The sequence below is a fragment of the Paroedura picta genome, chromosome 1, assembly GCF_049243985.1.
Source record: "Paroedura picta isolate Pp20150507F chromosome 1, Ppicta_v3.0, whole genome shotgun sequence".
NCBI lineage: Eukaryota > Metazoa > Chordata > Lepidosauria > Squamata > Gekkonidae > Paroedura > Paroedura picta.
In genome coordinates, this window is record NC_135369.1 from 201,709,618 (window position 1) to 201,723,761 (window position 14,144).

The following is a 14,144-nucleotide window of genomic DNA, read 5'->3' on the forward strand; positions in this document are numbered from 1 at the left end:
AAAGTAACATTATACAGATCCATAACTGGTTCTTGATAACTGATTTTGTCTGATTTTGAATCGGAATTCAAATCAACGTGTGTAACTGCATCACTCTTCTGGACAATGCCGGGAGCAAAGCCCTTTGCATGAGACAACTGGAGCCCATTCCACACAGGTTGGATAATGCACTTCAGAAGTAGATTTTCCTGTTCTGCACAGGAAAATGCAGCTGCAAAAGCACACTGAAAGCGCATTATCCAACGTGTGCAGAATGGGTCTTCACATTAGAATTAAGAGGAGTCATTCTGTGGGCAAAGGATCACACCAATATTCACAGAGCAGGATGGACACCTGGCAGTTTGCCTAATTCTCTGCATAGACTTTTTTCACATGCACCCCCAGCATCACCCAAGGTCCTGCTGGAATGTTGCTGATATTCTCTTATTAGACCATTTATATAATCTCTTTCTCACTGAGGCTCAAGGCTAAAGCAATAGGGCGCTATATCTAATAAGCAACATAGCAAGACCAGGAACTGCAAAATTTTGAAACAGAGCTGTTGTCTGAACACAAGACATTAAGTGTTGCAGGAAGCAACAGTGCCTCAGTAGAAACACCATGCATTTTTCTGGGCCAGTCTGTTATTTTGCAGCGCTATTGCCCTTATAAGAAAGCCCTACCTGCACAATTCTGCTTTTCTCTGTTTGTGAAATGCCAGCAGTATGGGAACCTGCTCAGTCCCCTCAGGCAGGGCACTGGCGGGGGTGGGGGTAGGGCTGAACCATGTTGTCCTGTACCTGTTACCAGGAGACTCTGTCCGAGATTTTTCAACAGCTTTCGCAAACCTCTGATTTCACTGCACTTGAAATACTGATTCTTTTGCCAGCCCCCCCCACCGCCAAAAAATAATAAATCCAGAAATGCACCTGCCATGTCGAAATGATGTGCAAAGTCCCTTACAATAAAAAATATACTGTCTTCAATTGAATGCTCAGTATGACAACTCTGGTGCCTTCAGCATCAATAGCAACATTGGGGGGCAGTGATCAGAGCGCTGAATTAGGATCTGGGAGAATCACAGAATCCTAGAGTTGGAAGGAGCCATACTGGCCAGCTAGTCCCACCCCCTGCTCAACGCAGGATCAGCCTGAAGCATCCTTGATAAATATCTGTCCAGCCGATGCTTAAAGATCACCAGTAAGGGGGAGCTCACCACCTCCTTAGGCAGCCCATTCTACTGATGAACTAGACTGGTTGTGAATTTCCCCCTATATCTAGCCAGTACCGTTCTACGTGTAGTTTAAAGGTGATGGTGTGGATGGGGTGGGTGGTTGGGTTTTGGAGGGGGGATTGGTATGTGGCTAGTTAGGTTAGGATGTCTGGATCCGCTATGGGGAGCTTTCCAGGGGAGGGTGAATTCCAACGATAATGGGCCAAGGGAGGTATTGCGGTGGCCGGAGTGGAGACAGAAAAGCAGAGAGCTAGAAAGGTCCACTAAGGTCCTGGTTATGGAGTTTTCACAGCAGGGTGCCTGGACACACTCGCTACCCTTCTAATCTCCATGTCATCCCCAGATATGCGAGGGTGGAGGCTAGGGAGGAACCAACTCTGAACTTATGCAATGCCAGGTCCATTAACAAGTCCTTCACTCTGCTGGAGAACTTCACAGGGCAGACCTGGCATGAGTGACTGAAACCTGGGCGTGAGAGGGCAAGATTGTCACCCTGAAAGATCTGGCTCCACCAGGGTTTTCACTCCTATATCATTCTTGGCTCCATGATAGGTGAGGGGGGGTGGCATTCCTTGTCTGGGAGGCTTTTCCTACAGGGCTCTCCCAGCATCATCAACCTCGGGAGTGGAGTGTGTTGGCAACGAGTGGGGCTTGGTACAGAATTTGGTCATCTGGTTGGTGTACCAACCACCCAGCACTCTACCAGAGCCAGTTTGGTGTAGTGGTTAGGAGTGTAGACTTCTAATCTGGCATGCCGGGTTCGATTCTGCACTCCCCCACATGCAGCCAGCTGAGTGACCTTGGGCTCGCCATGGCACTGATAAAACTGTTCAGATTGAGCAGTGATATCAGGGCTCTCTCAACCTCACCCACCTCACAGTGTGTCTGTTGTGGGGAGAGGAAAGGGAAGGCGACTCTAAGCTACTTTGAGCTTCCTTTGGATAGAGAAAAGCGGCATATAAGAACCAACTCTTCTTCTTCTTCTTCTATCGAGCCTCCTACAAGTGATGACAGCCTGGACATTGCAGTATCCAAGACTCATTGTCTTGGGGGACTTCGCTGTACATGCCAATTTGCTGCTCTCGGGGTCTGGTTTGGACCTGGTGTTGGCCATGGTGACACTAGCGTTCTCCCAATTTGTTACTGGCCCCACGCATCAGGCTGGCCACACCCTCGACTTGATCCTTAATGCTGGAGTAGAAATCATGGTCAAACTACTACGCCTTGAAGGTCCAGCTGAGGGTACCACCCCCTCCCTGCTTGGGCGGTGGGCATCTTTTAGCCCAACTGTAGGTGTAATCGCTGGACCATTGTCCATTATTTTTGACATTTCTTGGAGCACAGGTGAGGTGCCAGATGACTGGAGGCGGGCAAATGTTGTCCCCATCTTCAAGAAAGGGAAAAAGGAGGATCCGGGTAACTACTGACACGTCAGCTTGACATCTGTAGCTGGCAAAATTTTGGAACAAATCAAACACTTGGTCCTTGAGCAGCTGGAACAGAGAGCTGTGATTTCTAAGACTTAAAATGGGTTTCGTAAGAACAAGTCATGTCAGACCAATCTTCTCTCTTTTTTTTGAGAAAGTGACTATCTTGCTGGATCCAGGGAATGCTGTGGACATAGTTTATCTGGATTTCAGAAAAGCTTTTGATAAGGTTCCACATAATATTCTCATTGACAAGTTGATAACATCCAGTATGGATCCTAGTTCTGTCAGGTGGATCAATAACTGGTTGACAGATCATACCCATGATCAATTGCAGGCAGAACAGAAACATGCCAATTGATCTTCTCCTACCTTATCATGTTTCTTGACTGCGTCACATTCTCCTCTTGGTTGGTCCTTAGTATGTATTTGGTTAGGGCAGAAGGAGTCATATGTGATTTTGATGATGTTTGGCAAGGGACTGTGATCCAAAATGATTCTGGAAGACAAGCTCTGTGAAGAAATAATAGTATGGCTGATGAAAGAATCCAAAACAGGGACTCAAGTCTCCCATCTTCTATACTACCTTCAAGGAAAGAAAGATGGAGATATTTTAACTGCAATTCACCTTGCACCCACAGTGCTTCCTCCCAAGAGGAGCTTGAAACAGACAGGTTTCCCTCACTATGTCATTTAGTAGCCCTGTCAAGTTACCAGAATGATGCTTAGATGAGAAGCAAAGAACAAGGAACTTCCTGTGCCCCAGAGATAAAACGAAAGAGACTTTCCCAAGGGCAGGAGGGAAATAGTTAGTTTTTTTGTTCCCAATGGCTACAGTCTAATTTGAACAATGCTGACTAGGATTAAAGAGAAATGGAAAATATGTGTGTGGGAAGTGCTGTCAAATTCTAGCCAACTTATGATGATCAGATAGGGTAGGGGTGGCTGTACTGTGGCTCTCCAAATGTAGTCCATGGACATCTGGAGAACCACAGTTTGGCCACCCCTGAAGTAAAGTTTTTAAGGCAAGTGAGAAGCACAGGTGGTTGGCCATTGCCTTCCTCTGCAGAGTCTTCCTTGGCCATCTCCCATTCATGTGCTGGCCCTATTTAGCTGCCAAAAATCTGATGGGATTGGACTACTATATGATTCCACATCTGCTAGAAAATGATTACCCACTACATGGACAGCAAGTTGTGGGTTTGTTGAATGGAAGAAAAGCATAAAGGTAAAGGTATCCCCTGTGCAAGCACCGAGTCATGTCTGACCCTTGGGGTGACGCCCTCTAGCGTTTTCATGGCAGACTCAATACAGGGTGGTTTGCCACTGCCTTCCCCAGTCATTACCGTTTACCCCCCAGCAAGCTGGGTACTCATTTTACCGACCTCGGAAGGATGGAAGGCTGAGTCAACCTTGAGCTGGCTGCTGGGATTGAACTCCCAGCCTCATGGGCAAAGCTTTCAGATGGCTGCCTTACCACTCTGCACCACAAGAGGCTCATAAGAAAAGCATAGGCATAGTTAATTTCCCTCCAAGGAAGCAGTAAACTGAGGGATGCCAGCCTCCAGATGGGACCTGGGGATTTGCTGAGGATCTAAAATTACAGCTCATTTCCAGATCTACAGAGATTCCGCTGGATGCTTTGGAGGGCAGACTCTATGATATCCTGCCCCTATGATATCCTGTCTGCTCCAGGTTCCATCTCCAAATCTCCAGGAGTTTCCCAACCAGGATCTGGCAATACTACCTGTCCCATTCTCTGCTAGAGATTGGAGCAAGAGAGGTGAAGCAGGGCTTAACTTTTCTTAAGGCAGCCATCCAACTCATAACACACACATTTGGTGGGAAAAAGACAAGAAAGAAGCACTTGAAATTAATCCATCTCTTCTTTCTTCTGGTTTAATGGTTGACTTTTTCCTCTCATCTCTTATTTAGCCACCGTCCTCTTCCCCCTTTTCTGAGCATGCTCGTTACTGTCACCCAGGGCTGCATTCCAGTGAAGAAAAAAAGGAAGCAGAAGGAAAACTGGGGAAGCAGAGCAGGGGCTGTGTAGCCATGCCCTGGGGGGAAAAAGTCTTCCAAAACTGACACCAACTTCTTACCCCTCCAAATGAGCTAGCCACACAAACATCCTCACAAAGATAACAAACATGCATTAAAAATAAAACACACCTCCTAAAGGGTAGAACTTACATCATAAGCATCCTTGATAAGTTGGACGATATTATTGGAATCCTCCTGCAGCTCTCCTACAGCAGACTTGGGGATCATCTCGCTGAGTTTCTACCAATGAAGAACAAAGGTCTGAAAAAGTGTTGTCCTGCTCCGTTAGAAGCAGAACCATAATGGCTACCAGGTTAGACTAAGAACAAAATGGGCTCTACCCCAACCCTCTGCTCATCCCAGTTTTAAGTCTCTCCAGGCCAAGGAATTTTTCCCTGAAGGAACAGGACTTGAAGAGCCTCTTTTTTGTTTAACGAAGTCTCCTTAGGCCATTGGGGTGGATGCCGCCCACATCCGCTCTGCTAATATACCCCATAAATAAGCACACTCAAGCCTCAACTGACTTATGACAGCCCCAGCAAGGGGATTTCAAGGCAAGTGAGAGCAAAGGTGGTTTGACATTGCTTGCAGTGCCTTCCTTGGTGGTCGCCCATCCAAGTACCAACTCTGCTTAGCTTCTGAGCTTTGACAGCATAGGGCAATATAATAGTGTTCCACATCTGTGTGTTTTACTCCAGTGAAAAAACCACAGACATCTGATAACGCAATCCTAAGCAGAGTCACACCAATCTAGACTAATGATTCCAATGGACTTGGTAGGGTATAACTCTGCTTAGGACATCAGTGGGGATCTTTCACCTTTTTCACTGTAGCCATTCTGTTCCTAACTTTCAATATTTCTTGTAATTTTGCTTACTCTGTACGTTTCGGAGACTTTCTTGGTAACTGCAAAAATCGGCTGGATATAGTTTTCTTCCAGTTTTTGCACCAACTGGCCAATGGATGGATAGTCCTGTTGAGAAAGGAAACATCAATGAAAGCGATGTTGATTCTCTTTTCAACTCAACACACATGGTCTTCCCAGACTGGCTGCCACATCATTCCAGTCATCCACTGGGCTTCCAAGCCCATTTATGGCACCACGTTCTCTAAGATGGATGGATTGTTTAAATACAGACCCTACTCTTTTCGCCCAGAGAAATCGTGCAGTCTCAGGTATTAGCAATCTTCCTTTTTTCTAAAGAAACTGTGACATAATAATAATATAATTTGGGTTTGGATTTCAGGTAGGAGTGCAAAAAGAAAAAGTATATTTTGGCATTTAGGTATACTGAACCTGAAAAATATTGGTATTGGTAAATATTGGTAAATATTTGGAAATTTTGAATGTTTTGTGCTCCATTATACTCTATGACAAGTTTGGCCAAACTGTGGCTTTCCAGATATCCACGAAGGCTGGCAGAGGCTCATGGGAGTTGTAATCCATGGACATCTGTAGAACCACAGTTTGGTCAACTCTGCTCTATGAGGACCATTATGCTCAATGATCTTCGGAGGATATAATGGAGAATCGATCTGGGGTTATCTGAGGCTCTGAGGGGGCTGCTTTTTGAGATAGAGGCACCAAATTTGCAATATTGCTCTTGGTACCTCATCTAAAAACCTCACCAACTTTCAAAAAGACTGGATCAGGAGGCCCAATTCTATGGGTCCCCAAAAGTGGTGCGCCCATCCTCCATTATCTCACGATCCACAACCAAGGAACCCGAAGAAACACAAAGGCAATTCCTTAGAAAAGTCCACCTGCTGTTTATTTGGATCACAGAGAACAAAATGGGCTTTCAGCTACAACAGGAGAACATTGCTAAAGACAAGGATTAAGCCAAAATCAGGATACATATAGGCTTAGCCCCATGCTCCCCTTCACTTAGTATTTTGCGTGCTAAAATACATTCCCAAGGGGAAAACCTTTTATCTTCAAAGCACATGCAAAGTGAAAGCAGCTCAGAAGTTTGACATTTGGGTGTTACAAAGCCATCTACCCTTCAGACACTACACAGACTCAGGCATAAATAACAATAACATAAACAACACTGCCAGGGAATGAGGCAAATCCAGGAAGCGGGGTGGGAGTGGATCAAGGTGGAGGAACATATGGAAAAACACCAGAAAACCCATCCAGGCAGGACCCTTGATTGATGGCATGCAACCAGGAAGGGAGCAACATGACACATTTATAAGGACTGCAATTAGGTCTGTGCGATTCGGCCGCTTCAGCGGCCGTTCCCTGCGGGCGCAGCCAGCACCACACCGCAGGGGGTGGGGAGGGAGGTGCCAGCAGTGGCGTGACAGAGGGCGCAACCACGCAGGTGCTACATACCAGTGTGGTTGCGCCCGCTGTCATGCCGCTGCCAGCACCGTCCCCCCCCCCGCGTTGCGGTGCTGGTTGCGCCCGCAGGGAACAGCTGCTTCGGCAGCCGAATCGCAGAAGCCTAACTGCAATCCCTCTCAATGCTCTCTAAATTCAACTATGTGGCCATCCCCCTAAAATTTTTTTCAGCTGTTTTTGTGGGTCGGATATACTGAATGAACACCCATAATTTTGGATCTTAACATTTTTTTTAAGGATTCCTTTAGGACAGATTATAAATCTTTACTACAATTAACACCAATTTGTGCAACCCAAACAGATTTAGGAAAATAATATATTTAAAGGTTTTATACAATCAGTAAGCATATTTTCGGAGAATTACAAGAGCTGTATGAGCCCTTCAATTACCACTGTAGCCTGAAATAACTAATTACAGATCGTATGCTGCAGTACTCACTGGCAAATACTTTAAGAGGTGCACTGCTAGCCCAGAGTACTTACATATTCATTGCTTTTTTTATACATATTTTCTTCCAGGTGGCATTTTCCATCAAATGGAGTTAAGATGGCTCCGAGTTTTCCATCACCAGCAAAATGGAAACCATCATCTGTAGCATACACCAATAAGCGAGTGACATTACTCCAGCCAATTTTACTCTGCGTTCAATAAAAGAAGAAATTTCAAAAGAGTGCAAAAGTTTACAGAAAGTCAGAGCAGGAAGGAACCCAGTAGGTTTTCCAATCCTAGTTCCCGCATGAGACACGATAATCTGTACACTGCAATAGCCTTAACAGCTGTTCCTTGGAAATTTCCTGAGTGACTCACCAACCAAAGAGTCTGTCTGGAATTATGTGGAGAAGGCAGGGCCATTTTGGTGGTGGCCCCATGGTTATGGAACAACCTCCCTAGGGAGGGGTGCCTACCTCTCTCATTTGTTAATTCTAGAAAGCGATTGAATAAAACTTTTTTCAGGGCTGCATCTTAACTAATTAAGCATTTTATTTATTGGCAGTCTTACTTGTGATTTGAAATTGTGATATTTTATGCATTTTTAATAATGGTTGTTTTATTTACATAGTAAGCCACCTTTGGTTATGTAGAAATAAATGCTCCAATTAATAAATACGTGAAATAAAAGGATATTCTCCGCATTTCTAGCTGGATTGTTATGGCTAGAGGTGGGCCCAAACCTGGAAAACGGAAGTTTGATGAATTTGTGGGGGGTTGTGCATCGGGGGGATGTCACAAACTATGAACTTGCACAGACACGCCCCCCTCCCGGTGTTCACAAACCTTTGGGTTCACAAGTTTGTTAACTGTAACTGTTTCCCAGGGCGCTACACATGTGAAATTCACTGTGGAGCCCTCTGACTATATCACCTCACTGTGGACATTGTTTCTGGGTCTTTTCCAGTGTCCACCCTTCTTTCCTTTGGCCCTACCTACCTATGTCACAGTTTTAGAGAGGCACATGGTTTCTTATGTAATGGATGGTGACTGAAATGGGTGTCAGAAGTCCCCATGGGGGGCAAGTGGAGCCCACACAAATGACAATGAGAGTCCACAAGCTTGGAGGGGCCTGGATGGGTTGTAGTTCCCAACATGCTCTCTGGATCCTGGGACAGATGCTCTGACTTCCCACCTATCTACCTACCAATCAACCCATTTTCTACCTGCCTACCTATCCAACTATCTACCTGCCCACCTGCACCACCATCTATTCACCTATCTAACACTTGCTGAGCACAAGTACCTACAAGGACTGGACCCAGGGCCCAAGGAGTGCGGTGACATCTTGGCCCTTCTAAGCTTGTGGACCCTCCTGATCATCCCCCACTCCACAGGCATGCCCTCCAGATTCATCATGCAGATGATACATCAGCCCCCCTTTCCCCAGGAGTCATTGCAATGAACTCCGGGGTATGACTGGCAGCCGGGAAGCCAAACAAAGGCAGGGATGCCTGACTGTCTCCAGGTGCCAAGGTGTGGCTGGGTATGTTTTTGGTCTCTCCCTCCGTTGGGAGGAGGCAGCAATGTTCAAACCTAATACCACCCCGCCACTTCCACTGCCCCTCCATGCAGTATCTCCAGAAGTTTAATCCCCAATAACCAGTAACCACAAACCATCCTTCATGGACATTTGTAGACAAACTTCCCATTGCAGCCTACAGCTCCTCTCTCCCATCCTGACGCTTTATCTTGAATGTGACCACTGTAGAATTATTTCTTCATTGGGAGTGTTGGATAAGGAAGGATGCTCTTCCCATCAAAAGTCTTCTGTGGGGCGCCCTGGATTCTGTGGGAGGGAGCACTGCCCCCTAAACAGGGCCGTGGTTCTACTCCCCGCTGTTAATCCCACCTGGATTGTGGGCATCCGGGCAGATCACTGAGAGTTAGCCTCTGTCTGGGTCACCACACCCACCTGCCAATGCTATTCGCACCCACCCACCCAGATGAGTTCGCAGTTCCCAGAATAAATGGCACCTTTACTGGAGGCTCTGTCCATGGGAAGTCCCAAGCTCTGATCGGTCAACAGGACTGTTTGTTTTGTGTCCCAAAACAGTGATATCTTGAGCCCCAAAGAGGATCCATTCCTATCAGCCTCCTAGCCTTTCACCCACTCCATGCAAAAACAGAAGACCAAGGCACCCTGAAGGCCAGAGAACATGAGAGGCAGTCCATGACTTGCGTCCCTCTCCATCACAACTACAACCATCACCACCTGGGCCACTTGAAGCTCAAGCCAGGAGTGGCTCTTGCCCTATACGGGATAGGCAGGCAAGAGTGCTGTGGTGGCCAGCCAGAATATGAGCCCTAGAGAGGGCAGGCAGCCAATGGGCTGGCCAGAAGGATTCACATCCACTGGCTGTTGCTCCTCTTCTCCCTCCATTGGGCAGGTGGGATTACAAGGCTGTGAGCTGTCATCAGGGCAGTTGACCTGGATGCCCAAGGCTAAGACCAACTAATTACTAGAACACTCATTAAAACTATTTGTTGAGACTGCCATTCTTGTTGGCAAAAAAGTGTCCCCCCACTCCCCACTTTATCACTGTGCCCATTAATGTATTCCAGGAGCTATGGTTCTTACCCCACATACTGCAGCTTGCATCATGGCATCCAGCCCTCCCTCCGGTGCATCAAGATTTCCTGAAATGTTCTGCAATCCTACTTCCCGCTCAAACTGCTTGACATTATCTGTAAGGCTGAGCACATGCCGGAAAGCAAAGGGCGGTTGACACTTGGACTCCTTGTTGGGACAAGGGTTCTGCAGCTTCTCGGGATGCGTGTTAACAAAAGGCAACACGGTCTTATCTACAAAGGCCCCAAACCCTAGAGAAACACAAGAGAAATGGTGTTGAAAAACTGTAGACAGAAACAGGATCATGTTACTAAACACACGAAGAAAGAAGGGAGCCAGTTTGGTGTAGTGGTTAGGAGTGCGGACTTCTAATCTGGCGAGCCGGGTTCAATTCTGCACTCCCCCACATGCAGCCAGTTGGATGACCTTGGGCTTGCCACAGCACAGATAAAGCTGTTCTGAACAAGCAGTGATATCTCTCTCAGCCTCACCCACTTCACAGGGTGTCTGTTGTGGGGAGAGGAAAGGGAAGGCGACTGTAAGCCGCTTTGAGACTCCTTTGAGTAGAGAAAAGTGGCATATAAGAACCAACTCTTCTTATTCTTCTTAAAATATGGGGACAGAGGAATGTTGTGTCTAAACCAAGCTGGAATTTTGAGCTTGAAAACAGATGCTAGAGCTGAAAAGTTATCGCCATTTCATCTGTGCGGAAAAGATAACCGTGTCATCCAAGAAACAGCTAAATGCTTTCTGAGGATACGCTGCCTGTTTGCATTTTGAAAGGATATGATGCAGAAGTACAAACCATTCCAACTGCCCAATTCAGACTGGCTAGTATTTTCCCTCCCTTGACAAATATGGATATGAAATACCCAAAATTAGGTTGGATCTCATTCAGAAAATTCAAAACAGAGCAAACAAATACCCAGCTCCATTTGGGATGAAGGAATCTTGGTCAAATTGCACTTTCCTGATGATGGCATGATTCTGTGAGAAAACATCACAGTCATCAGGGCTATGATGAGTGTTTTTATGTGTGCCTACAGAAACTTTCATGTAGGAAGCAGCCCAATCCCCATGTTATGCAGTGGCAGCAGAAGGCTTATGATTGAGAGTTCCTCCAATCACAACAAGACTGATAATGTAATGCAAGACAGACCCCCTTTGTCATTTACCTAGTCTGTAGGTTTTTCTACATTCTCATTTTCCTCACTTTTAAGTTCCAGGTTCTTGGGAGGGGGGGGTGTCATTTCCACATGTTTAGCTTCCTCAATGTTATTCCAGTTTACATCTGGCATAAAAACGGAGATATGCTGGACATAAACTGGTGTGATAACAAATCGACCACTAGGGGGAGCAAAAGATTTGTGGAACAGGAAAAAAACCTCCAAAGAAAAAGGCAATTACAAGCAAGAAAGGCGAGAATGCGGGAAAACCCTGACTTTTAAAAAGTCTTTAATATGGAAAGTAATTTAGCACCAGCAAGTGATTAGACCTCATTAATCAGACCTGCACACACCTATCCGAGCACGGCTCGTTATGCTGTTGAGCGCCTTCAACAGATCACCTCCTAGCTGCTTTACTTTGTCCAAGTCATCTGCCATGGAGTACGAGAGGTCCATCAAGTAGTAAAGATCGATTGGGTAATCTTCACCACGGAGGAATGTCACATTAAAAACAGCAGGTTGACCTGTCAAGTTAAAGGGGACAAAAGACATGTTTGCCTTTAATGCTCTAGCACAGCTTTTCATTTTCCCTTACAGGACTCTTGACTCGATTTTAAGGTGAAGCAATGAAGGAAATTGGCAAATGATGCAAGTTCAATTTAATGTATGAAGTATACCGGATCTGAATATGTTTCAAGTTCTCACTGTACTTCCCTTAGTACAAACACTGAAAAAAACAGGTAGAATGCAGTCTTGAAGATCAGAACTTTTCACTTAATCTTGAAAGGAACACAGGTTGTAAAGAAAGAGCAGTATTTGTATTTGGTAGAAATTACTAGTCAAGTCATATTTTATTGCATGTAGCCATAGGCCATTATAATATAAAGATCTTAAAAAGATTTAAAACATTTCAAATCAGAAATGAAATAGTAAATAAGAGAATGAGCAACCACAGATAACAATTACTAATCACCATAAGAATATTTCTAGATTATATATGTCCACCTATCCTACAATTATTCTAGGTATTTGCTCTCTGCAGGGCCACTTTTGCCCTTATTTTCTTAACAGCAAATAGTGACATTCTATTAGAGACAAATAAGTTAGTACCTGATAACAAGAATACAAGTTTTTCTTGGTTGGATTTATCATTTAGCCCATCTAGTAGGCCAGCAAGAAATTTGACCCTAGTATCTGTATACAACGGGCATGTAAGAATGTAATGTGAGAGATCCTCCAAAACTAAGAGCCATTCCATTCCATACAAAGCCATTCCATACAAAGTAAATCCAGATGTGAAAGTCAGATGTGAAATTTTAGATGTGAAGTGATGATGAGACGCCACAAAACATGGCGCTGGAACATGCAGCGCTGATCACGGTTTTCTACCAGCTGTGCGGAATGGACCTAAGGCTTCACAGATACAGAAGCATTGATCTTTTGGTGTTTTATGGTATTGTCCACTCAGTAGAGCTGTTGGCATTGTCTGAAGTCGCATGGAAGTAAAAGCTACTTTGAGACTATGAGTTGAAAGACTAAATAGGAAGATCTGAAGTTATTTGTTTTGATTAGTTTGTACCAAGGTGAATTTTTATATTGCATGAGTAATGATCTTTCAATCAAGGTATCTGAGAATATAAGCTGAAAATATTGTTCACTAAGCAAATTTAAACTTGATGGTCTACGTTTCCATTTCGTCCCTACTTTTACAATGGCTAAGTCCATGTGAGCCCTAATTGAGGGCAGACCAGTTTCTGCTCTCATCAGGGCTGCTGATGACCCCTTTTGGCAAGACTAAGATACGCCTGAGAAGATGATTTTGAATAGTTTCTAGGCTGGTAATAATATCTTCCTTCCAACCCCAGATTTCAGCAGCTTATAAGAGATGGGGGATGACCTTGCTAGTAAATAGTTTCAGAGCTGGGTCTATAATCCAAACTTTTCCTGGGATTTGTGCTTCAAATTGACACAATGAGTTACTTAAACCATTTGAGACCAGTTCCCAGAACCTTGGATCATTCTTTTCAAAGACTGCCAATTCCAACTCATTTCAAAAATGTCTAGCATGATCAATTTTCTTTTGTTTAAGTAAGTCTTTATATTAAGGTCTGAGTTGGAGAAGATGGGACATCAAGACACCAGTCTTACCATGTCTCATACAAGAGGTTAAGGTTTTTTTTTTAAGGCTTTACATTCTTGGTCAAACCATTGTATAAAGTATAGCTTTTATTGTTTTTTTAAAGATTTTTTAAACTGCTGTTATGAAATATGGATTAAAAAATCCCCCAGCTGCAACCATTTATTGTGAGAACTGCAGTTTTCCACAGCAGATTTTTACCCCAACTGCACCTTTCCCCACCCTCCTTTACACACAATATCTTGCGACTCAAAAAATAAATGTTTCAGTTTTTTCAGAATATCAGAAAGGTAGTTTAAAAAAAAAAACACTGAAGAAACTTAAAGAAAAACTGGAGACCAACAGCAAACAAACAAGCCAACAAAAAAAAGATACAAAATAATCTCATGGACCTTAATGTTCAAGTCTTTAAACGCATGCTCAAACTCCGCCAGTGATGTTTTTCAGAGATCTGGAGATAACTGCTCAAGAGATATCACTTCCTAAATCCCACATCTTAAAAAACAAATACTGTTATCTGCTTAAACTGCTTTCCTGTCTTTTTCAACACCGCAAGCAGCAATTGAGAAAATCACACCCAAGTCACAGCAATGTGGCCAGCACCACCATCCCAAGAACACTTTCCAAGTAAGCCCCAGTGAATAAACCTGAACAGGATTCTGAGGAATCCGCTTATGCTTGCTCTCTGATGCAAGTAAAGTGTTATTTATATTCATAGTCTGCCCTTTCCGAAGAGCTCAGATGGG

General features: G+C 44.6%; 1 protein-coding gene across 4 annotated transcripts in view; it reads right to left on the reverse strand.

Moving 5' to 3' along the window:
- The window catches only part of ITGB2 (integrin subunit beta 2), a 50,228-nt gene that overhangs the window by 13,241 nt on the left and 22,843 nt on the right, over positions 1-14,144 (reverse strand). For all 4 annotated transcript variants that reach the window (XM_077316780.1, XM_077316767.1, XM_077316773.1 and 1 more), the window contains 6 exons: positions 11,615-11,785; positions 10,105-10,346; positions 7,517-7,672; positions 5,561-5,656; positions 4,834-4,923; positions 3,013-3,153 (listed from right to left, as the gene is read on the reverse strand). In XM_077316780.1, coding sequence (XP_077172895.1) covers positions 3,013-3,153; positions 4,834-4,923; positions 5,561-5,656; positions 7,517-7,672; positions 10,105-10,346; positions 11,615-11,785 — 896 coding nt within the window. The remainder of the gene's footprint in view (positions 1-3,012; positions 3,154-4,833; positions 4,924-5,560; positions 5,657-7,516; positions 7,673-10,104; positions 10,347-11,614; positions 11,786-14,144) is intronic.